Source organism: Callionymus lyra, chromosome 11 (assembly GCF_982586985.1).
Source record: "Callionymus lyra chromosome 11, fCalLyr1.hap1.1, whole genome shotgun sequence".
In the NCBI taxonomy this organism is placed as follows: Eukaryota; Metazoa; Chordata; class Actinopteri; order Syngnathiformes; family Callionymidae; genus Callionymus; species Callionymus lyra.
In genome coordinates, this window is record NC_141828.1 from 17,118,039 (window position 1) to 17,141,839 (window position 23,801).

The 23,801-nt window shown below is 38.0% G+C and overlaps 2 protein-coding genes across 2 annotated transcripts in view; both read right to left on the reverse strand.

Moving 5' to 3' along the window:
• The window catches only part of LOC148069413 (uncharacterized), a 38,313-nt gene extending 23,525 nt beyond the window's left edge, over positions 1-14,788 (reverse strand). The window contains exons 1-14 of the mRNA XM_087803278.1: positions 14,714-14,788; positions 14,038-14,142; positions 13,861-13,914; positions 12,465-12,518; positions 10,603-10,656; positions 10,449-10,502; positions 10,337-10,381; positions 8,326-8,376; positions 8,102-8,146; positions 7,267-7,293; positions 3,341-3,394; positions 1,497-1,541; positions 1,264-1,308; positions 1,104-1,166 (exon numbers count right to left, since the gene is read on the reverse strand). Of these exons, the coding sequence (XP_087659404.1) occupies positions 1,104-1,166; positions 1,264-1,308; positions 1,497-1,541; positions 3,341-3,394; positions 7,267-7,293; positions 8,102-8,146; positions 8,326-8,376; positions 10,337-10,381; positions 10,449-10,502; positions 10,603-10,656; positions 12,465-12,518; positions 13,861-13,914; positions 14,038-14,142; positions 14,714-14,788 (771 nt within the window). The remainder of the gene's footprint in view (positions 1-1,103; positions 1,167-1,263; positions 1,309-1,496; positions 1,542-3,340; positions 3,395-7,266; positions 7,294-8,101; positions 8,147-8,325; positions 8,377-10,336; positions 10,382-10,448; positions 10,503-10,602; positions 10,657-12,464; positions 12,519-13,860; positions 13,915-14,037; positions 14,143-14,713) is intronic.
• On the reverse strand, positions 14,092-23,485 carry LOC148069414 (uncharacterized). Its single transcript, XM_087803279.1, has 9 exons — positions 23,466-23,485; positions 21,666-21,737; positions 19,144-19,185; positions 18,621-18,698; positions 18,333-18,368; positions 17,234-17,287; positions 16,944-16,997; positions 14,987-15,028; positions 14,092-14,142 (listed from the first exon to the last, which is right to left on the reverse strand). The coding sequence occupies exons 1-8, from the start codon at positions 23,483-23,485 to the stop codon at positions 15,001-15,003; spliced, it is 384 nt and encodes a 127-aa protein (XP_087659405.1). The 3' UTR covers positions 14,092-14,142; positions 14,987-15,000.
• Between the last annotated feature and the right edge of the window lie 316 nt (positions 23,486-23,801).

Sequence of the window (23,801 nt, forward strand, 5' to 3'; positions counted from 1 at the left end):
GTGGTTTTACTTTTGTTTCTTTGAGCCTGATACTACTTACGGTAGTATGTTTATAATGAATAAACATTTATGGATATTATGCCAAATTAATTCAATAATAACTCAATAACATATTTCTTAAATAGTCTGACACATATGACTTGTGATTCAAGATTTCAATAATAATCAGTCTTTTTTTTAATTGAACTAACTTCATTGATATTAAGTTGTTCAGAAGAAGTGTTAAGAAGTGAAATTCTTCTACAGAAATAATTCATTTAAGCATATATTTGTGATAAGTCCTCAGTAAAGAAGTACTTCAGAGAACATGAAACCAATTCAAATCTATGGATACTTAGCTGAAGTACATGTCGTTGCCCAAGGATTTATTAAAGATACTAAAACCACCAGAAAATACTTTGAAACTAAATTACATGTCATTTTTCATTTAAAGATTATTTTTCCTTTTAACATGCTTGCATGGACTTAAATGGGTGCTTGAGTCATTTTCCTTCAGATTGCGACAGATTCTGAAAAATAATGGCTAAGTAGCTAAAGGCTAAAAGACAAGGCAAAAACACATTATCGGACTTGCGTTTTTTAAAAAGCTTAAATATTTGAGGTACAGAGCTCTATTGTAGGACTTGAAACAAGGGAGTAGACACAGAGCAGTAGACAATTTGTCATTATAAGACAGATGTATAGGATTATTTGGGTCATCCTTGTGTTATACACACTTTAGAAATGTGAAATTAATTGGCTTAAAAATTTGTTTAAAGATAAAATTAAAGACAGAACAAATCAGAAGTATATGAGTTAGACTTTTTTTCAGTGAGACTGAGAAGATCATTTTATTTCTCTCTTTTAATCTGAATTAAATGTTGCTTTTTTCAGTTCTTCTGATGATTCCAGTTAAATTCATCATTATAGACCTACAATTCTAATATATAAGGATATTGACGATTACTTTCTTTCTCTAAATGATCTCCTGTATGTCCTGTGTGCGTGCAAATATGAGTGTAGCAACAGAAACATACAACTCCAAACCCAGTCCTGTCTGCAGGTGCGTTGTGTAGGCATGTTGTGGCGATTATAAAGAAAAGTGAATTTGTGTTGATCCTTACAGCAACACCCTGAGGTCCCTCGGGCCCCGGGAATCCTGTCTCTCCGAGAGGCCCTCGCTCACCCTGTCAGAGAACAGAGACAGCCCATGTGTCAGTCGCCAGTGATAAAGGAGTGACAGGTGAATTGACAGCTCAAAGAGAGTCGGAGGCTGCAGCTCACCGGCTCTCCAGGGATCCCTGGCTCGCCGCGACTACCGGGCTTTCCCTGTCAGTCATAAAACAGTCAAAGAGGCGAGTCAATGTTTGACAGTTGCTCAATCGTGTCATAAATCTAGTAACCCGGCAACCTTTTGCGTAATGCTGGAGTGATTATTCAAAATACAGTGCTCAGATTTATTCACAATTTTAGATTTCAACTAAAATAAAGAACAAAGACGTGGAACAAGAACTCACTGGAGAAGCTTGAGGACCAGACGGACCCGGCAAACCAGACTCTCCCTGGCAAAAGAAAGAGGGATGTCAGAGTGGTGACAGTAGATACAGACGACACGCAGTCCATGTCAGACTGATGGATGGATATTGATTAGTGGAAGGTTGAAATGATTTATCTTTCACTGTGGAATATTCTTGAAATGAATCCAGAACAGATGGAAAAACAGTTTTGAAGAAAAGTGTAGCAACCAGGGGCTGGGTATCGATCGGAAATGTTGGATACCGGATTCAACACCTACACTTCGATTCTGGTTCGTGAAAGATAGAATTTCCTAATTCTGATCAATCAATTTTCTCTTCAAAAAAAGATACATTGTGTTGTGCAGAAAGTAATTGTGGGTTGTATTAATGAATTATTGATCATTATACAAATTAATTTGATGGTAAAATTTGAAACCTTCGCTCCTACATCCTGCATGTGCTTTGTTTTGTCGCGTAGAGATCAAGGTTAAGAGAGTTTCTCCAACTTTAGTCAATGGTCACCATTACTACTGTTATGGTGACCATTGACCAAAGTTGGAGAAACTCTCTTTACCTTGATGTGTAAATTATACATTAATCAAACAATCATATTCATTCCAATAGACCAATTTTCCAAAAGCCAATATCAAACTTTCTGTCAACCTTTGTACAGTTTCTCCTCATAATATTCTTGTTGAAATGCAGATTTGAGTTTCCACAAACTTATGAGTTTGTTAATGTTAACTGATTAGACTTTTGTTACGTCGAGTAAAAAATACCGAATTAAAATTTAAAAAATAATGTCTTATGTCCAGGACGCATCCTTGATCAATAATATTAGGAATTGGTGATAAAAATGAAACATATCCGTAGATTTTTACACTATATCTGTTATTTGTGGAAGCTTAATAAACGATTGTGACCAGAAAACACAATCATTTATTCAGCTTTTTTAATTAAAGACAGTAATATATAATAAAATGACATAACACACAGTACAAATCTTGACTTTCCTTTTTTTTTAGCTTTAGGTAAATTCACACTCCAAGCTGTTTTCTTAGCAATAGATAAATCATTGCATGTGAACGCCGTCTGTGGACGTGACCACAGAACGTCCTAGTAACCACGTATTTCCTCGCATATGAACGAGTAAAATAAATGTTACAACCAATCGTACAGTTTAACCTCCGGGTACAAAAACGTGGCAGAGAAAGAAGAAGCATGTTTTGATACTAGGTACTACTTCAGTGTTTTGGTCGCTGCCACAAAAGAACCAAAGTTCTGACCCCAGTCCTAGTAGTATCACTACCTTCCTTTTAAATTCAGCATAAACGTGACTTAAACGGGAGCTGCGATAGTTTGTTGGATTACTTTCATTGTTGCTGCTGAGAACAAGAACATTTGAAACAAGATGTGGTCAACAAGGCTAGTTAAAATTTTGCCTGGTGGCCTTCCAAAGAATTTGTTCCAGGGAAAATAATTGTGAGAATGTATATAGTAGAATCAAGATACACACTCGCCTCACTTTAAGCCAAACACATCCACGTTTGCTGCCATTTTTTTTTCTTTCTTTGGGACCCGACAAGCGAGAAGCAATTAGAGAAGTAAAGCTAAGCTCTACCCTGTTGTCTTTGAATCTCCTTGTTGTTGAAGCTTTTATCAATGTTCTCTTCGAGTCATTTAATTTTCAAACAAATGATCAAAAGGTATATGTTGTGTAGTCATGTTTAGAAACAGCCGTCATTGTGTTTCCTTTCAAGAGTTGCCAGCGAATCTGATTATATCGCAGCGAAAAATCCCAAGAGCGTTGAACGATTGCACGTTAATTAGTTACTTCTTGTTACCTTGGCACCAGGCAGCCCTTCCAGCCCCGGCAGTCCCATGGCACCGGGCTCGCCCTACAAGAAAAAACACAAAGTCACTGCTGATGTAGTATGATTGTGTTTTGATGATGAATTGAATGTGTGTGAGCAACAACGACTGAAGCAGTCTCAGTCAAAGTGCATTGTTCCTGCTTCAAGTTCCTTTTTGTCTTTTTGCATTTTCAATCCAGAGTTGTCACAGTGCATCAATCTATATTCTATCCTTCTCATCTTTGTCATCCCCTCATTTGCTACATCCACAAACGTGGTTGGGTTTCTTTCTTTACCTCCTTTTTATGGTATCTTCCTTGCACCTTTTCAGATTATTTTCCAGCTCACTTTATCATCAACAAACATTATCACCCCTCGAGCTTCCTTTATAACAGGGGTGGACAGTTACATTTCCTTTAGTTTAAGTGTATCACCCCAAAGAAAGTAACTTTAAGAGGAAGAAAAAACAACAACTGTCGTAACAAACAAATGCTGTAAGTAATAGATCATGATTCCATGACAAAATATAAATGAGTAAAAATTGTTAAATAACTAAACATTTTATTTATATATATATATATAAATATAGTTCACGTCATTTTATTTTGAGGGTACAATAATCCTAAAAAAAAACAAAGGACAATGGAAAAAAATGAAAAATATAAAGCAATAATCTTTATTTTATTGTATATTTACCATCAAACTAATAATTAATCCTAAATAAATATGTAATTGTTATTAGACAGGCAACACGATTTATACATAATAAGATGCATTTAAGTTCAATTAAACTGAAATATTCACATCACAGTGGATTATTATTATATTTAACTATCTATACTTTTTTGGTCTTATTTTGTGATGATCTTGTAATTTAGTAAGTAAGTAATAGAGGAAGATTCTTCCAAAGCTTAGGAGCAACAGTCTGGAAGGATTTCTCTCCTCTGGTCCTGAACCGTGTTCAGGAACCATCAGTAGATTCTGATCCACAGACCTCAGAGCCCGAGCTCGGGTGTAAGGCTGGATCAGATCACTGATGTAAGGAGGAGCCTGACCATGAATAGATCTGAAAGTAAGAACCAGAATTTTAAAGTTGATTCTGAAAGAAACTGGCAGCCAATGCAGCGTTTTAACGATCGGGGAAATGTGAGTTCTTCTACTAGAGCAGGTCAGAATTCTCGCTGTAGAGTTTTGTATCAACTGCAGGCGAGACAGATCCTTCTTGTTGAGACACGGAAATAACGAGAATACACCTACTTTATGTTAATCAAAAACATGTGTCTACACGTGTCAAGTGTCTAACAAGTCATACTCTAAACAGATTTCATTGACAAAAGTGACGAGTAATTAATTTTTCTTGGGGTGCTAACGAATCAGGTTATTGGCAGCAGATAACAATGAAAACCATGAGCATGGTTAGACGGATAGAAAAGTGTAAAAACAAGTTTAAAATTATTCGATGGAACACCTGGAACGTTTAGGAAAGTCAGACCTTGTCAGTCTTGTACCTAATTTTATGCCAACATGCTGTAGAACAGTGTTGAGCTTCTCATGAAATATTTGAAAATTAAATTCCAAGATTATTAAAAACACTTATTAGCCGGTAGTAATGGGTTGATGAGGACTCATGATACGGTGTCTTTATTACTAAAGGCCACTAAATGTCACTCTAAATTTGGATTTCATTTAATAAGTGCATTAGAGCCAAAGATGATAAAGAAGAGGTCACAATCTAGTGGCCTTTTATCTGTGTCATCTGTATTATCAACCCATATCTAGTCCTGGATACTATGTCAAAATTCCACATTTACATCTCTCTCAGTCGGGGAAGAACTTGAGCCGCCATAACATTTTTTGGGGGTAACACTCAAACCGACAGTTCTATATGATCTATGGAACATGTTGTCACGCCAAGTGGGCTATAGATGGTCCAGAAAAAGAGCCCCATTTGACAATCACAACCGGGCTGGTTTCTTGCTCTAAAAATAGAGAGCTATTCCCAGTGGCGGGAGCAAGCGACGGCTTCTATCTACCTCATCTTGCTCAAGCTGCCATGAAGAAATGCCATTACAGGGAACAGAGGGGCAACGGGCTCTGACATAGACAGATTGTGCAGGTAATTGTCACACATGTAGATTGTCGGGAATAAGCGAGCGTGGCTGCGGGATGAGTGGGCAAGCCAAGGGGATCAGCTGTGAGACGGATTGAGGCAATTCCACCATTCCTCCGTGGCTGCTCACAAGATGTATTAAAATGTCAAATTAACATTGGGGTGAAAAATAACTGGGCAACAAAACAAGAATAATAAAAAAAAAACCCAGGACCTTGAGGACGAAGGATTCAATGAGTCAATGATATAGATGTTGGGTTGTCTATTTGGCTTGTTGTACAGCCATTTAAAGTGCAGGACATTATGGGTTTCTGTGCCAAGCCCCGGGGCGAAATCTACCTCTGCAAATCATTTTATGAGGCCCGCGGGATTTAATGTACTAAGACTATTAAGCGCCTAATGAACAAGGAAATTATGCAAATATTTAGAGAATCCAAAAACAAAACAAAAAAACATCATAAATTGAATTGAAAAAGACAGTTTGTTTATTTTGACTGCAACTTTGAGCCCACAGATACCAGAGAAGTAGCCACTTAGCTGCTGTTCAAAAATAACTTTTAACCATTTAACATAACCATCTTATTATGTTACATTTTGTGTTTCCTTTCTTGTTACCCCTTTAGTAATAATTAAAGCATTAATAATGTTATTAGAATAATACCATTTATCGTCCATAATTATAATTACATATACATATATATATATATTATTATAATCATGGATCATATATCCATATATCTGTCCCTCCATACATCCATCCATCTGTCCATATATCCATTTATCTGTCCCTCCATTGTCCCTCCATCCATCCCTGCATTAATCCTTCTGCCTCTTGGTTTATCCATCAATCGGTCCCTCCATCCAACCATCCATCCATCCACCTGTCTCTCCATTGTCTCTAAATCCATGCCTCTGTCCCTCCATCCATCCATCTATCCCTAAATTGATCCTTATTTGAGCCTATTGGTTTATCCATCCATATGTCCCTCCCTCCATCCATCTATTCATCTGTCCATATATCCATCTATCTTTCCCTCCATTGTCCCTGCATTGATACTTCTGCCTCTTGGTTTATCCATCCATCGGTCCCTCCATCCAACCTTCCATCCATCTTTGCATATATCCATCCATCTGTCCCTCCATCTATGCCCCTGTCCCTCCATCCAACCATCCATCCATCTTTCCATATATCCATCCATCTGTCCCTCCATCTATGCATCCATCCATCTGTCCCTGCATTGATCCTTCAGCCTATTGGTTTATCCATCCAAAGGTCCCTCCCTCCATCCATCCAACCATCCATCCATCCATTCATCTCTCCATATATCCATCTATCTTTCCCTCCATTGTCCCTCCATCCATCCATCCATCTATCTGTCCATATATACATCCATCTGTCCCTCCATTGTCCCTCTATCCATGCGTCTGTCCCTCCATCCATCCATCCATCCATCCATCCCTGTATCGATCCTTCTGCCTATTGGTTTAACCATCCAACTGTCCCTCCATCCATCCATCCATCCAACCCTCCCTTAAAATAAATAATTAATAATAATAAATCGTTTTTAAAAACCTAGTATTTAATGTTAACATATTAACCTACAAATATCTGACTCAAAGTCAATTGTAATTTATTTTGTAGTTCCAACCCAACTTCAATAACGTGGAACCACAAACACAAATTACTTTAGAATAAAGGAATACAAATTAAATATGTGATGTGGTTTTAAATAACATATGTGATTATTCAACACGGCAACGTGGCTTTATAAGGAGCGACAAGGCTCATAAATAAGATTCCACTTACTGGAATTCCTTCATCTCCTTTGGGACCCTTGAGGGAGAGAAAAACACATATAAGGGACATGAATTGCTGTAATAAAATCATGAACAAGAAGTGGGAACTAGCATGCTGCCAACATCTGTTATTGTCATTAAAATTTATTGTTAACGTTATGTCTTTTCCTATTCGCATGTTGGTGTCTGTAAATCACGGCGCTATAGCTTTGTATGTCGCTGTGACCTTTGGCTGCACACTTAGAATGATCGAGCTCACGTTATACAGCTGTTTGTCACATGTAATGGGAATAAAGTGATAATCTATGTCGGCATGCTGTGGGCGGCAGATCTACGATGCAAAAAGAGATCCTTTTCAATTGACTGACTGAAGTAAAATGATGTTACAACACATACGTGTTGGTCTAATTCGATGTCACAGATTTTTGTATTCGTCATTAAAAGAGTTCTGAAACCCTGTGAGCGAACGTCTCCCCCAGGACCGGACGCGATTACAAACTATCTGATAAGGGACGTGGAGGGGTCTGATTAGCAAATCGGGTCACTTCATCTTGGCACCGTAGCGAGCCTGAGCTGCCATCCCCATTTTGCATATCAATGATTTGGTGTGTCCTGAGGCGGGTCAAAGACACCTGTTTGAGAGTCTGGACGTCTCCTCGCAGGGACACTCTCAATGAACATGATTGACTTTGATAGCCCAGATAACGCCAGTGGGGGGGGGTGGCGATCAGATTATGTGTCATGCGTCTCTGCCAGGTTCCCAGGTGTCAACATGCCATCATGCAAGTGTAAAGTCACACCACATTGTAAAGATCTTGCTTCAGGCTAACCATCCTAATGCTTACCGGGGCACCGGGGGCTCCAGGGGCTCCTAAAAATGCTCCGCCACTCTGAAAAGACATTTTTTTTTTCATTTTATGGCACAATATTTCACAATGTGGGTCAAACACATTTTAACTGCTGGGACAGAATCTTCAGCGCCAGCATGATTGAAAGCAGTGGGCCACGAACTCGATGAATCACTGTATCATCGTGACACCGGGGTTAAAGTCATTCCCAGAGTCTTTACCTGCAGCTTGTACAGATTGCTCATCCCGTTGCCCTCCACGTAGGGTACACCCTGAAACACAATCAACAGTAAATAAAATCTGCTCATTGACATTCCATTAAGTTGAAAGCATTAAGAGCACTTAGAAACAAATCTGCACAGTTAATCTTCAGCTGTTGCACAGTGTTAAACCTCTAAAATCTAAGGAAGCAAAATCAATAACTCATTTGTGGAATACACAAAGAACAGCAGCAGAAAAAAATGGTAAATAATCAAATAGATATACGTTTTTTGCAAATAAAATGAGAACAGCTTGTAAAGTCTGTTGAGAGACAGAATCCTAACCCTTTACTGCATTTTCTTAATGTATCCAATGTTTACATTATAGCAGATATAAGTTGGTCTCTACGTTAGTGTCTCAATTGGTGTCTCCATTGTGCTTTAGAGACATTTTTAAATATTTAAAATCTCAAAATGAAAGAGTAAAAAACATTTGAATGACTATTATGATGACTGACTATCTATTTAAGAGAATATACAAACACAAGGCATATTTTAATAAGTGAGCTAATTGACTATAATGACTCAAACAGCCTTTGAGATCATTTAACATGGGTCAGTGTTTTTCTCAAATGCTGAAAGCTCTGAATAAGGGCGGTGTTTCCAAAGCGTTGGAAGGGATTGAATTTCAGTCCAGGCTTAAAGAGTACACTCTCCTTGTTTATTTAACAATAAACAAGATTAGCTGCATTGTTGTTTAGTCCTTGCGTTGGCCCGAAGGCCCGAAAATAAATATGTTTGAGGTATCCCTTGTGTTGTCTCAAGATGAACAGCCTACACCACTGCATATGTATTTCTGGAAGCCCGGGAGACTCGGAGACAACACAAGGTTAAGATATAGGGAAGAATGTTGGACTGTGTGTCTTCCCATTGGACTCAGTCTAGAAACTGGCTGGAACCATCTGTAAAAGACCTTTATGGTGGCAAGAAGTGACACGTTGATGAAGCTTCGTGAAACAGCGAATGAGGTATCATGATACAGCGTCTTCATTTTGAAAGGCCACTAGATTGTACTCTCTTCTTTATAATCTTTGGATTTAATCCACTATTTCCAAGAAACCTGGCATAATTTTCGCACTTAGAGTGCCATCTAGTGGCTTTTAAAAATGAAGACACTGTATCATGATGCATTGTCTTTAATACTTGTGGCCAGCGTTGAACAGTGACCACAAGAAGATCACTTTAGCGCTTGTTATTCTTTAAACTTCTGCTACAATTGAGCTTAAACTATAGACTTGTTTAAGTTGTTCGGCAACAATTCCTAATGTGGGGGCTTCAATACAAGATTGCGCTCCAGTCGCTTCATTCGAACAAAAATATATTTTTGCCGATAACTCTCTAAACTCTAAAATAGGAACTTTAACCCCAACCCTTGGTCGACATGAGGGTGTGTAAAAACTGAGTTTACAGTTTTACATTTTGGATGAACTATCACTGACATCGGAAGCTGCTATTATTCTCAGTGACATATTAGTTTTCATATTTCAGGGAATTTAACTCCATGTAAAATAATGCTAAATGAGAAATTTAAAAAAAGGTACTAAGGAGTATAGACAATGCAAGAAGGTCAACTCTTGTAAATGTAGAAGGAGTCAAGGATCTCATTTGGAAACAAGAAGCTGCTTGTGCCCTTTTCAGTTGGGTGAGTCATTCCATGTCCTCGCAGACTGCAGTTTATGAGATCAGGATGCATGTGTAGGTGTGGCTTTGTGTGCGTATATGTGTGTGTGTGTCCGTTTAAGACTGGTTCAAGGGGACGGCTGATGAATTATAGATTTGCCTTTGGATGTGTTTATAATGTGGCCTTTAAAAGACAAAGAGAATGATTCAGTGCTCGTGAGAAAGATCCCCAAAATGAAATCTGATATTTTACTTGTCGATCATGTCCAGTAGATTATTCTGTAAGTTCTTCACACTGACATCTTGTTTCTATCTCTTCTGTTATGAAAGTTAAAAGGGAAACATCATTTACCGGGGGTCCTGGAAGTCCTGGTCGACCTGTTGATCCGTCGTATCCCTGATTGCAAATAAATATATTAATACACAATAAAAAAAAAAATCTGGTTTTCAGACCAAGACCTTACCCTATCTCCCTTCGGCCCTGCGGGTCCCGCTGGACCAGGTCGCCCCATAAGTCCCTGCTCACAGATAGGAGTATTATAAATGTTGAATGTGCTCCTGAACGTTTGTCTATTATAGATTCTAATGATTTCATGAGAATTTTAAGAAAGTTCTTACTGTGCCTCCTGTCCGTCCAGTTGTTCCAGGAAGTCCTGGTACTCCAGAAGGACCCTAAGAGGGAAAACTTTAATCATCAATCACGCAAAGCATCAAACTTAAAATGTTGTCTCAGACGTTTTATAGTTTAAAATGATCCTGTAGAACGGAATAAGACCTGAGAAAATTTTGACATCCATTTCTGCATTGATTGCCTATTCGTTCATCCATCTATCCATATATCTGTCCCTCTGATCTCCCTCCGTCCAACCACCATCCATCCATCTGTCCCTCCATCCATCCAACGGTTCCTCCATCCCTGCATTGATTCTTCTAACTATTGGCTTGTTAATTCAGCCATCGTTACATCCATTCATCCATCAGTCTGTCTGTCTTTCCATCCATCCATCAATCCATCTATCTACCCATCGTCCCTCCATCCATCCATCCATCGTCCATATGTCCCTCCATCCACGACTTCATCCCAAATATAACTTACTTACCTACCATTTCATCCATCCATCCACCCATCCACTCCATCCATCTTTCCATCCGATTTTCCCTCCACCCATCCATCCATTCATTACTTCATCCCTTCATTCAAGGCTCCATCCATCCCTCCCTCCCTCCCTCGCTCCCTCCCTCTCCCTCCATCCATTCTAATCAAATTTCTAATTACTGTTTGTGTATTTCAATAAGCCTCGGATCAAAATCAACGTATTAGTCATTTAACACATATCTATATGAAATGGAAAAATGTTGTTGGATGAAATTAAAGTTTGTCAACTGCATTGAAAATTTGTTGATCGTTTTACCTAATCATTAGAGTTGAGAAATGTCTCTTCCATAGTCGCAGCATAAGTTTTCCTTAAAATAAAACAACTGTGTTTTCAACTAAACTCTGTGTTCATGAATTCTATCCACGCTTGTTCCACTAAATACATTATCGTGTTGTTCCATTATCTCTATTGTCTTTCATTTCAGATCAAGCAGTGAGGCATGGAGAAATAATCTTGGGTCTACAGAAGATTTTAACAGCCAGTCCACTGCAGATAAAGATTTTCTTTTTTTTTTTCCCTTCGAGGCATCTTTGGTTTATTTAAAAGGGTGATAGTACACATGAAAATGGTGGAAAATAGATCGAAACCAATAAATGAACAATGGCGGCCGTGAGTGAAATGCAGACTCTTCACAAAAGAAGCACACTCTCATTTGTAGCCGCGTTGTCGAAGTTGAATTGTTTTAAAATGACTTCTAGTTCCACTTCACACCCCCCTGCCATTGTTGACACAGTTGGTTGTAGCCATTAACTGAAAAGTGCATTTCATTGCTCCGACTGACAGAATCACATTTTCTATCTGGGTTTGGAACTTTTCAAACTCAGTCAATGTCTCAGTTAACGTTTTATTTATTGATTGATTCGTTTTTTGTAGAATAAAAAAAAAAAATCCTCCTCTGGAGTTTTGTTAAAAGAACATTTTGTTAAGAGTTTATAAGACATCTTCCGACTTTGATTCAAGTCACTATTGAGGCTTTTTTCTTTATTTCTCTTTCAAATTATTTCCAGTTTAGATCAATGATTAGGAAAATCTTGAGTAAGCTCTAAGAACATCTTATTGAATTAATTTCCTCTTCTTAAATCAACCCTTCTGAATGATTTATTTTCAGCGAAAAACTAAAATATATATTTATCCATCTCTTTTATCTTCCCTCTATATTTCAAAATGAATATTTTTAAATTCAAAAGTATTTATTTTTAATGTATCCACTAACTTTTGAGTGTCTTTTTCATCATCATTTTTTTTTTAGTTCAACACAGCCTGCACAACAACATCCATCTGGTCCAGTAACCCCCAGCTTTATATTCCTGTTCCTCCACTCACCTCATCCCCCTTATCTCCGGTCGGCCCCGGGAAGCCTCTCTCCCCTTTCACTCCCTGCAGGAAGGAGCAGAGTCTGTCAGGGAGTCTATGTTTTCCACCAAACATGAAAAGGCTTAAAAATAACGACTGGTGCGTGTAAACTTCCAAATGTCTTTCTCTCTTGTACAGCAACTTGAAATTGCCTGGCCTGTTTCACTTTGGTTCAACACTGTAACCATGGAAACAGGAAGAACATATGAAAGTGCAGAGAATTATGATATGTCGAGCAGATGCTTTTGGCTTTTCCGGGAAAAACTCAACATGGAAGGTACATCCTCTTGCCCTAATCCCATTAAATTTAAATGTGTTTATTATTTACAAATTCAAAACATTTTATTATGGTTATAATATTTGTTTGAAGGTCTCATCTTACGCTGCCAAAATGAGTTGGTTTGTTTCACTGAGACGGCAGATAAGGTTCAGATCTCTCTTCCATCAAAGTAACTACATGATTAAAACAGATTTCAGAAGGAACTGGAAGACACAGAAACTATTAAATGGATACTTTAGCTCTAAAAAAGCAGGGAGCAACACAGCAATTTCCCTTCATGTTGTGGTTCAACTTCATGTGCAAAAATATGATGCAGATTCTCCATGTCTTCAGTATTTTGTAGACTATTTTGTCTGGATAATTTAGCATGGGTACCATAACAACATTAGCAATATATAATTTCAAATTTGACACTACTTTGGATTGGTCATTTTCTCAGACTCTGAACTTAAGGGCATGTTATCATAGATATAATGGAATGCTCTCGAGAAATATTGATTTAAAAAAATATAATTCATATTTCTTTTGCAGCCTAATGCTAACTTCTTCTTTCTCCTAACATGCTGTCTTCTTGACTGTTCTGTGACCTCATAATTCTCCTCTTTGAATTACCTGTCAAACTTATTCACACAAGGAACTCTTTGAGCAGTCAAGGTCACGGGCCGAACGAAATGAACATTCACCAAACTGAGTAAAAAGGTTTTGGATAATTCTTGGATTCTCAAATGATCCTAATTATTTCCTACTGTTTTTCCTACTTCATTAAGCACTAGATAGTCGCTATTTCTTATCTTAACTTAAAAAAACTGGCATCTTTTTTGGTAATAACATCAACATGAAGACTAAATCTACCTCGATTGTGGGCCACGTAATTAATTATTTAGCCTGTACAACACATGTCAAGATTTGACTAAATTAAAAAATCCCACAAATAAACACGACATATGTTTTTGTCGGAGACTCTTAAAACTGCTTCTGCTGCAGTTTGAAGATTCTTTTGGAGCAAAACTTCCTCAGAAATCAAGGGATTACAGTATGTACCTTTTTCATCAAAACATCAGAACCCTTTGCAACTGTTAATCATACCTTCGGCCCCTCTTTTCCAGGGTTTCCCATGGGTCCTCTAATGCCTGGATCCCCCTGTTAAAGACACATGGACATGAAAAAATGTATTTATATTTATCAATCAGAAATTTGAGTGTGGTTGGCCTGTGGCCTAAGCATGTGCTGGTTCACTCCCCTGAATGCATACATGAACCTTACCTTTTCTCCAACCATTCCCTCAACACCTTGCCCTCCAGTCGTCCCCTTCTCTCCCTTCTGCCCCGGCAGCCCGGGGACTCTCGTCTGGCAGGCACTGCAGGCGTTCTGCAGGAGGCAGGAACCAAAAAAAGAAGCGGCACAGAGAAGATTTCATCAAGTGGAGTTTTCACCCTTCGTTATGTCACCCGCCCTGAGTGGAGGACAAGACCCCGACTGACACAAAGTGCTCTCTAAATGTCTGCCGAGCAGGAATAATTTGACCCCCCCCCCACGTCCCCCTCGACGTGTCGCTCATCTCAGGTGAATGCTGAACTTTGTCAAAATCATTGACTGTGACATTTCGGGGAGAATCTTAAATATCATTGTCCCTGATCCGTGGGAGATATAGGAACTTCCAGGCAGGAGCTCGGAGCTTTAACTCACTCGGAGGAAGTAAAACACGTTTAGTGCTAAAAATATACATTTTTATCATAGAAGTGAGAATAATTTCCCTCCATTTATCTACCATAGCTTTGCCTATTCCAGGTGAAATCACGTTTTTTTAACATTCTTGTAAGAAGTGAGATTCAACAACTCTTATAGAATATTTATGATTCAAATGCTGAAAGCACAGCTGTCACATTAGAATAACGTCTTCCCTTAGAACCTCATTAAATTCCTTCTCACGCTGCCTCACCTGTGGCGAGTGACGCTGAGAAGTTATTCTGTTTTGACAGATACTTCTCTCTCTCCTCCTGCTGGAGGCACTCATGGACCTTCACTTGATTTCAGTCGCAGTAAAACCACTTGATGCTGTAAAACCCTCACATCTCTCTGGTATTGTAGCTCCTCCGGTGTTTTATTATAAACAGTATCACTGAGTTACAGTCAGTAGTAACAGCTGCAACAGTGCTGGTAGTTGTAGAGTTATTCATATTTCTTAATAAAAGTGTCCCGGAAAGATTCCTACCTTAAGTAGAGCGCTCATGTCTCCCACGATGGGTAGTGCTGTCTGTAAATACAAGAGGGACACCAATTACACAGTAATAACACTTTTATGAGCGCTGCAAAATATCCTTAATTTGTTCAAATAATTTATTTTCCAATTTGTTATTTTATAAACCATTAAAATTTTATTAAACCATGCCGTGGATTGTGGAAAATTATATTATATTACGTGTGTCTAATGGCTATGTATTGACTGCCTTAGGGGTAGTGATGTGTTGATGAGGCTTCATGAAACAGCTGATGATTTATCACGATACAGTGTCTTCATTTTGAAAGGCCACTAGATGGCACTACATTTGAAAATGATGCCAGGTTTCATTCAATTAGTAGATTAGAGAGAAAGATTACAAAGAAGAGAGTGCCATCTAGTGGTCTTTTAAATAAGGACACTGTATCATGATACCTCATCAGCAGTTGCATACTTAGGGGTGTCATATAATGATGTCTCTAAACAGTCTTTCCTTTAAATGTACAGTGCCAATAGTCAATATTTTAACTGTAAAAATGTATAATAAGCATTAACTTTACCAAGGAAATCGTATGAAACTAAACATATTTTTTTCATTTTAATGCAAAGTTGGTTTGAGTCTTAGTTCACTGCAATGATTAAGCTACTGAAATAATGTAAAACATGATTTAGAAGTAGCCACTATTCAATGACAAAAGCTCTGTATCTTCTCTAACCTATGGTCACAAACAGAAGACAAAGAATACAAAATGTGTTTCCTCTCTGCACGTTGTCTGGACTCTCCCTGAGGCATCAGTGACCAGGGAGGAACCATTCCATTTTTTTCTATTTCTTTTTTTATTAAGAGAAGCAAGTTGAAGTGACTCGGAATCCTTTTTTTTCGACTCCTCCTTGATGCTTTTCCATTGATAAAAGGCGACATGTCCAACTGGGACGAGACACCTGGGCAGACCCAGGGAACTTTGGAGAGACTTTCATTCTCAGTTGGCATGGAAACGCCGCTGTTGTGCCCTAGAAAAACTGTAGGTGGTTTTCTGAAGGAGATGAAATACTGATGGATATATTGAAGACTAGTTTGGTCATTTTGTCTGGAGCATTTTTAAATTTTTGTGGTGAACTGTCTAATAACGATACCGATAATTAAATTAGAAGACTAAGTAGAGGAAGAATAAATAGAAGATAATGAAGAAGAAGAAGCCGATGAAGAAGATAGAGACTACGATATAAAAGAAAAAAAAAAAGAAGTAAAAGAAGAAGGCGATGGAGAAGACTAAGAAAAGAGGAAGACAACGAGGAAGACAAAGACAAATAATAGAAAGAAGAAGACAAAGAAGTAAAAGATGATGGAGAAGAAGAGAAGAAGTAGAAGCAGAAGATGAAGAAAAAGACAAGAAGACGATGGAGAAGACTAATAAGAAGAAGAAGGAGAAGAAAAAGAAGAAATAGAGTAAGAGGAAGAAGATGAAAATAGATGAAGAAGAAATAGACAAAGAAGAAAAAGATATAGAGGAAGAAGAAGGAGAAGAGATAGAGGAAGACAAAGACCAATAAATAGAGATAGAAGAAGAAGATATAGAGGAAAAAGAAAGAGAGGAAATAGAGGAAGACGAAGACCAATAATAAGAGGAAGAGGATGAAGAAGTAGAGAAACAAGAATAAATAGAGGAAAAGAAGAGGAAGAAGAGGGGAATAAATAGAGGAAGAAGGAGAGAAAGTGTAAGATTGACATTTGCATCCATATTAATTCAATATAGAGATAAAAACAGTCTAATTTAATAAATATCCTTCTATACATTGACATGTTGGGAGACATTAGACAATATGTTCTGTTCAAACAAAACAATGTCATTAATGGCTCATTAAAAGTTGATGTTCTCTTCATATCTAAATTACAGTTGAGGAGGTTTTTAATCACATCCAAAGAGTGCAGGGAAGACTTGTTCCTACTTACTGGTTCACCTGGGGGTCCGGCGGGACCGGGGGGGCCTTGCCGACCAGGGGAGCCCTTTTTAATTGAGACAAAGACATGAATGAAACACGCACCTACGTGCCACATTAAAACGACAAGCCAAAGCATAATTTGACTTTCACAGGCGTCTCGGCGGGAGCGAGCACTCAGCAGCCTCGCTGCACTGTTCAGTCACAGCAGGAGGAGGATCATTATTTATGGTTCCCGTTTCTTTCATGTGCAGGAAGTCAGGAAGTGGATCCGACCGACAGGACAGGCTCGCCGTTGCTCACCTCTTTTCCGGGGACTCCGGGGGGTCCGGTGTAGCCGGGCGATCCACGGAGACCCTGAAATATACATTAAAGTGAAGCAGGTGAAACTTTTCGGTGACACAATGGTTTGGAAAAAAAGTGCTTTAGGATGAAGTATTGAAATACACATCCTATTTTACATTTTTAAATTTAAATTCCAACTTTATTCGTCTAGCAGTATTGCAAAATCAATGGTTTCCAAAATATCCATTTATTTTTTTACTTTTAGGCTGAAATGCCCAGAAGTGTATAATCAGAGCCACATTTAAAATTGGATGTAAAATAAATGTAATAATTCATGTCCCTAGGGTTTTAAAAATGACTGGTGAATCTGAGACAAAAAGTTCAAATAAATAAATGATTTCTTGCACTGTTAAAAATCCCAGATTGTTCCACCTTTTTACACTTCATGATTTAGACAAGTGGTTCCCAAACTACTAGCTATCTAAATAAAAATAAAGATAGCATGTTTTTTTGTTGGTATAATTTACACCTACCAATATTTTTTGCTCTTTAAGAAGGTTTGGCTTTAAAATTTAGGGCATACATTTTTTTTTTTTAAGAAAAAAAAAGGGTTATTTGGTTACATATTTCTGTTTAGGCATCCACGCAATTGTTTCACTTTTTCTGTAATTGAATTGATTGGATCTCAACTTGTACTTTTTTGTACTATTTCGTTAAATAAACGGTTTAAGGCACATTGTGTCAAACTCAAGGCCCACAGTCCAGGGCATTTCTTTTGGCCTGCAGGGTTTATCAACTTTAAGTGTAAATATTTATGTCAACATGACCTACATTGACCTAAGGGGAGCACAGAGTTAACATTATTTTCTTAGAAATGTCAGGATGAAGAGCTGGCTGCGTAGGCCTGAGCTCCGGGCAGAAAAAGAAATGGGTTCTCTTGAGACTTATCTAGTGCTGCTAAAGGGCAGTTTAATAAATACATATTTTGCTCAAACCAACATTAAGTTTCACACCTCTAGTTAAAAGCTAAGATGCACTTGAGTTTTAAGCGAATTAAATAATGTCTAAAGGCAACCAGGCGTCACACAGCATTGGTTGATTTTCATCGTCTACTCACTTCGATTCCCGGCTTTCCAGGGGGTCCCATGGGGCCCTAAAAGAAGAAAATAAATTCCTATTAACACCTTATTACACAGGCAGCTGTCGATCTCAAGAAACTACTTCAGAGCGTCTCTGAAATTCAGCATTAAGGATGAAGTAGCAGCGAGCTCACTGGAAAACCCGACTTCCCATCAGGGATACTGCGGATGTGTTTTCTGTGACCAAAACATGGACTCCTCTGTTGTAAATCCAGCAGAAACCGGGGAGTGCGGGAGAAAACAGGTCAAAGCAACATCATACTCACAGGTATTCCTGTGATACCCTCTCCAGGTTCGCCTTTTTCACCGTGTTCTCCAGGCAGGCCTGGGACTCCTCGCTCGCCCTGACAGAAGAAAAGCAGTTAAAAGGGTTCCAGGGCTCATGAGAGATGAGCTCCGAGTCTAATACAGGCCATATCTTCTTGATATTTTCCTCCTCAGTAGAATCAAAGACACGAAACACAAGGCCAATGGAAGGCGCTCATTATCCGTTTAATTTAATCTCATATGTGGACTGGGAAAACGTGGGGAAATGCAAATCGGATCATTATTTGGATTCATGACAATGCTGCTGACAATTTGAGCTCCGTAAGTGCACCATTTCTCAGCATAACAGAGGAATCCTGTGATATCTAATTCAGAGAAAAGTGAGCTCTGAACATTTGCTGCAAAACACATAATTGATTCCCAGCTTCTGCTTTTAGAAATAAAAAGTTTTCCACAGCAAATATAAATGCATTCAAAGGGAAAAAAGAGTGAACGCTTGTCCACCCACAGAAGGTTTTCTACCTTGGGTCCCCGGGAGGCTCGTGACACAGACAGACCATCACCCTGGAAACAATAACAGGAGGAAAAATCACTTATTCACTTTGAAAACTTTTGCCTAGACTCCCCTCTGATTTAAAAAGAAATATTTGATTCATATAGTTTTCATCAAGGATATAGACCAAGACTCACTTGAGAGTCAGTGATTCCCAAACTTTTTTACACCCTTGTTATGGAAGTATAGTCATCACATAAAAGTAAAACAATATGGAATATGGAATACTTCTTTTTCATGTATCAAACACTATTTTGAATCATTCATTACTTTATCAATGTATTTGATTTTATATCAGAAATCCAAGTTATCACAAGAAAGTTACCTTTTGATTTTGAATATGCCTCAATTAAAGAAATGTTTTGCTCTCCTTTTACAATTACCACTATATGGTTATTATATTTTTATCATTTTAATAAGTATCACTGAGTTACAGTCAATTGTAACAGCTTAAACAGTAGTGGTTAGTAAAAGTAATCGGGTCATACAAGATAACGTTTTTTCAGTCAATTAAAAATGGTTGATAATATGTAATGGGGTTTTAAATCACAATAGGTGAAAAAAAAACCCTGTAAATATAGAACAACATTGATGTTGGATCAACATTTCAAGATCATTTATTTAATAGAAAACCTTAATAATAAGAATATGAATAAGTACAAGAAAAAGATAATGACAAGGAAGAAGGATAAATGGAAGAATACAAAGAAGACGAAGAACAAAATGAAGATAAAGACAAAAAAATATATATATATTCAAAGAAGATAGTGAAGGAGACAATGAAGAGGCAGAACAAGACAAAAAAGAAGATGAGGACAATGAAAAAGACAAAGAAGAAAAAGAAGAATATGAAGAAAAAGAAGACAAAGCAGAAAATTAAGATAAAGTCAAAGAGGAAGTAGATGATGAAGAGGCAAAATAAGACAAAAAAGAAGATAGGGCCAAAGAAAAAGACAACAAATAAAATGAATATGAAGACAAAGATAAAGAAAAAGACGACGAAGAAGAAGACAAAGAATAAAATGAATATGAAGACAAAGATGAAGAAAAAGAGGACAAAGAAGAAAATTATGATAAAGACAAAGAGGAAGAAAAAAAAGACAAAGTTGTTTCTACGTTGTTTTTGAATGTTATTTGTCCTTCACATTAAGGTTTTATCTTGACATAAAACTGACTTTAGAAACAAAAACTAAAACAAACCTAATTTAGCTATAATTCAACTGAGACTCCAACCTTCTACATTACTACTCCAGGCATTCACACAATACTTGTTCAATCCATTACTCAGCAGGCTGTGGAAGTGGAAACACCAGAGCTGGGATGGATTCTATCTTTGACTCACCTGAATACATCTCTCGGCTTGATAAGTGACTCTACAGTCAGGCTCAACGCTCACTTCAGTGTTTTCACACATAAACAAACATGATTGTTTAGGGCTGTAAAGCACCCGGTGATAGAGGGTTGTTCCTTCAACCAGAGCGAAGGCCGCGGCTCTGCAAGAGCCACTTCCTCTGATGGAGCCATAATGAACATTTCTATATGCAAAGCCATGTACATAAAAGAGAGCGTGAACAGCTCTAATCTTCAGGATGCTCGGAGGGTGATTGCTCGGCAGGCTCTTCCGATGTTTGATTTCTCAATAGCTCTGCGTCGAGATGAGTGGGGAGTCGAGAGGGGTTTGATATTTGGTTTTGTCACCTTTAGATTGTTTGCTAATGCAGGTACGTGTTTGGTGCCACCATTATCTGGGTCCCTTGAAACGTGGAAAATATGTTTTTCCCCATTGATCCTACGACATATGTGAACACCAACTGTAAACTAGTCTGATTAATTCAGCCTCAATGGCTTGACCACAAATGTGATTTCAACAGTATATTAATTTGTTTGTGTACCATAATTTCATTGCCAGGGCTTATATACATATTAATAAAATCAAAACATGAATAGCTCTGAAAGAAAGAACCAGAGATTTAAAATAGATCCTGAAAGAAACTGGCAGCCAGTAGAGTTTTAAGGATCGGGGAAATGTAAGTTCTTCTACTAGAGCAGGTCAGAATTCTCAGAGTTTTGTATTAACTGCAGGCGAGTGAGATCCTTCTCGTTTAGACACTAGAATAAACTGTTACAATAGTCTAAACGAGAAGACACAAATGCATGGATTATAAGCGCTCAAAACCATGTTGTGAAACAGTTTTTTTTCAGTTGAAGGGAACACTTTTTGGTTAGTTTTCTGCAGAGTTGTACTAGACCTTTACACAAAAAACACTCCAATCAACCCACTAAATAATGTTAATATATGAGAGTTAAAACTAAAAAATCTTGATACTGATTCTATTTTTTTTGGTATCGTCTCCTGCCTCGGGGAACATCCTGAGATCTAAAATCCGTTACTGACTCTTGGTTATGATTTTCTTTCCTTTTTATTTTAAATAATTCAATATCGTTTCAGGTGTGAGACACTTAAGATATGTTCAAGGAATATTGGACTTACCATAATTGCACCACCAGGCTCTCCCTTCGGTCCTGGGGGTCCAGGTGGACCGAGCAAAACTCCAGAGTCACCCTGAAAAGAAACAAACATCATCATGAGCGTAAAATGTGATCTTTTTTACAATATTATTTAGGGGTCAAATTAATTTTGTTATTTTTGTTGTACATTTGGGATTTCTTAGTAAGTGACAACCGTTTCTATTGTATCATAGCAATTAGTTTCTATTAGTTTACCACGAAACCAGTGGCATTTTGCATCAGGTCCATTTCACGAGCTGTCAACAATGTCAAAACTGTATTTTTAAGTAATCAAAACAGCCAATTAAACTGTTTATCATGAAATGTGTGTTTTAATGTCATTGAAAATATACATTCTACACCTTTTAGTCACTATTTCCCATATCTGGAAAGTCATATATATAATCAGCCCCTTATTTATTCAATACCCCTAACTTAAAGTGTTTATTAATCCACAACCATGTCCTACATAGTAAACCATTTTGAATAATGACTGAAAATTACAGTTCACAGTTTTACACACCACCCCGTAACACACATTCTGGCTATAAATTCACAGACAATCCAATTAGCTAACTTCAGAAGTTGAGTAGGTTCGGTTGAATTTGATTCAACCAACTCAAAACATAATGTTTGAATTACAAATTTTCACCTATTTTTCATATAAATGTATGTTATTTTCTATGTTGACCGAAAGAACATCTTTAGAAAATGCGAATATTGCTAGCTTTAAGCTTTACCCGACCATTAATATACTCCACTAGTGATGGAAGAAATGGTTCAATTTAGTGATTTAAAAATAAAGTATTTCATCGAGTCAAATAGTTAATGCTCATAACTGTAGTAATATAGTTCAGCCACTAGATGACGTTGTTCATCGCCATCTATCAATTCCTTAATTCGACTACATTCTGACAAAAATCTCCGTACAATTGACTTTCTCCTCACTTAAATGTTATAAACGGATACGAAAATCTTGACTTAATAGATTTTAATATCAAGACATATGTATCAAAATTAGCAGTTTTCACACCAATATTCATCCAAAATTACATTTTCTTTGTCAATAGAACTGAGGCTTCTAATAATTCTACTTCCATGATCTATATTACTAAGACCCATAATGCACTGCACCAGCTAACGATGAACAGTAACGCGAATAGTAGATTCATTATCAGTTAAAAAATAGGAGGTTAAGGGGTCGAGATGACAAATCTCAAAGTTAAAAAACATATATTTCGACATTACTTAACTCAGTATTTTGGGAGCTGCGCCTGCACACTATTGTGAGTAACGCCAGGGTAATAATTTCCACTCACACAGGCACATACATAATTCAACGACTTTTGATTGTCGCCGCAGTGTTTGGCTCCGAGTGAACAATTGACATCCGGGCAAACACTGACGGGAGCCGGAGAGGCTTCGGCGGACGCTCCGGGCGCTCTGGCTCCACCTCGGGGCCCTGAGGTGCGAGCGTCGTGACAAAAAAAACCCCAAAAAATATTCATTTTATTTTGGCAAGTGGCAAAAAAAACAAAAAACATCACCGCGTTTCTTCTCGGGGACAAAGTCTAACTGCCAAGTTATGTTTTTTTTTCGCACGCAACATTTCCGAGCTTCAAAGCGAGACGCGCGATAATCCAACGTGATTGAAGGTGGCACGCCGAGACGTCTTCACAGGCTGTCTGCTGTGTTCAACCTGTGATAAAACATCACTGCTCCCTATTTGTCCTCCAGGTGTAAACTTGATTTGAAGTTTTTTTTTTTTTTTTTTTTTCCTTACCTTCTCTCCTCTCGGGCCATCTCGCCCCGGCACCCCAGGCTCCCCGGCCTTGCCCTGTAAATAGTGGTAAAAAAGGAGACACATCCATCACCGGGGCCTTCATCTTTTTTTCACACACATTTATCTGCTGCTCCTCACTGCTCCAGCGAGCAGCCGTGTTCCAACATCATCCCTCCACGCCAGGATTTATGAAATGCCTCTGTTCCCTCCCTGCTTTTGAATCAAGACAGATGCTCATTATGCGAGCAGGTGTGGAGCACAGACCGGGGCGTCTCCTCCGTCCCTCCATAAAGCATCTTTTTTTTGCCCACTAATTCAAAACTTCATCAGTTGGCA

Coding starts and splice junctions, on each gene's coding strand:
- LOC148069414 (XM_087803279.1), bottom strand. CDS start 23,485: ATGGCCCGAGAGGAGAGAAG. Junction 18,699..19,143: donor GAGCCTCCCGGGGACCCAAG/GTAGAAAACCTT, acceptor TTCTTCTGTCAG/GGCGAGCGAGGAGTCCCAGG. Junction 17,288..18,332: donor CTGGAAAGCCGGGAATCGAA/GTGAGTAGACGA, acceptor TGTATATTTCAG/GGTCTCCGTGGATCGCCCGG.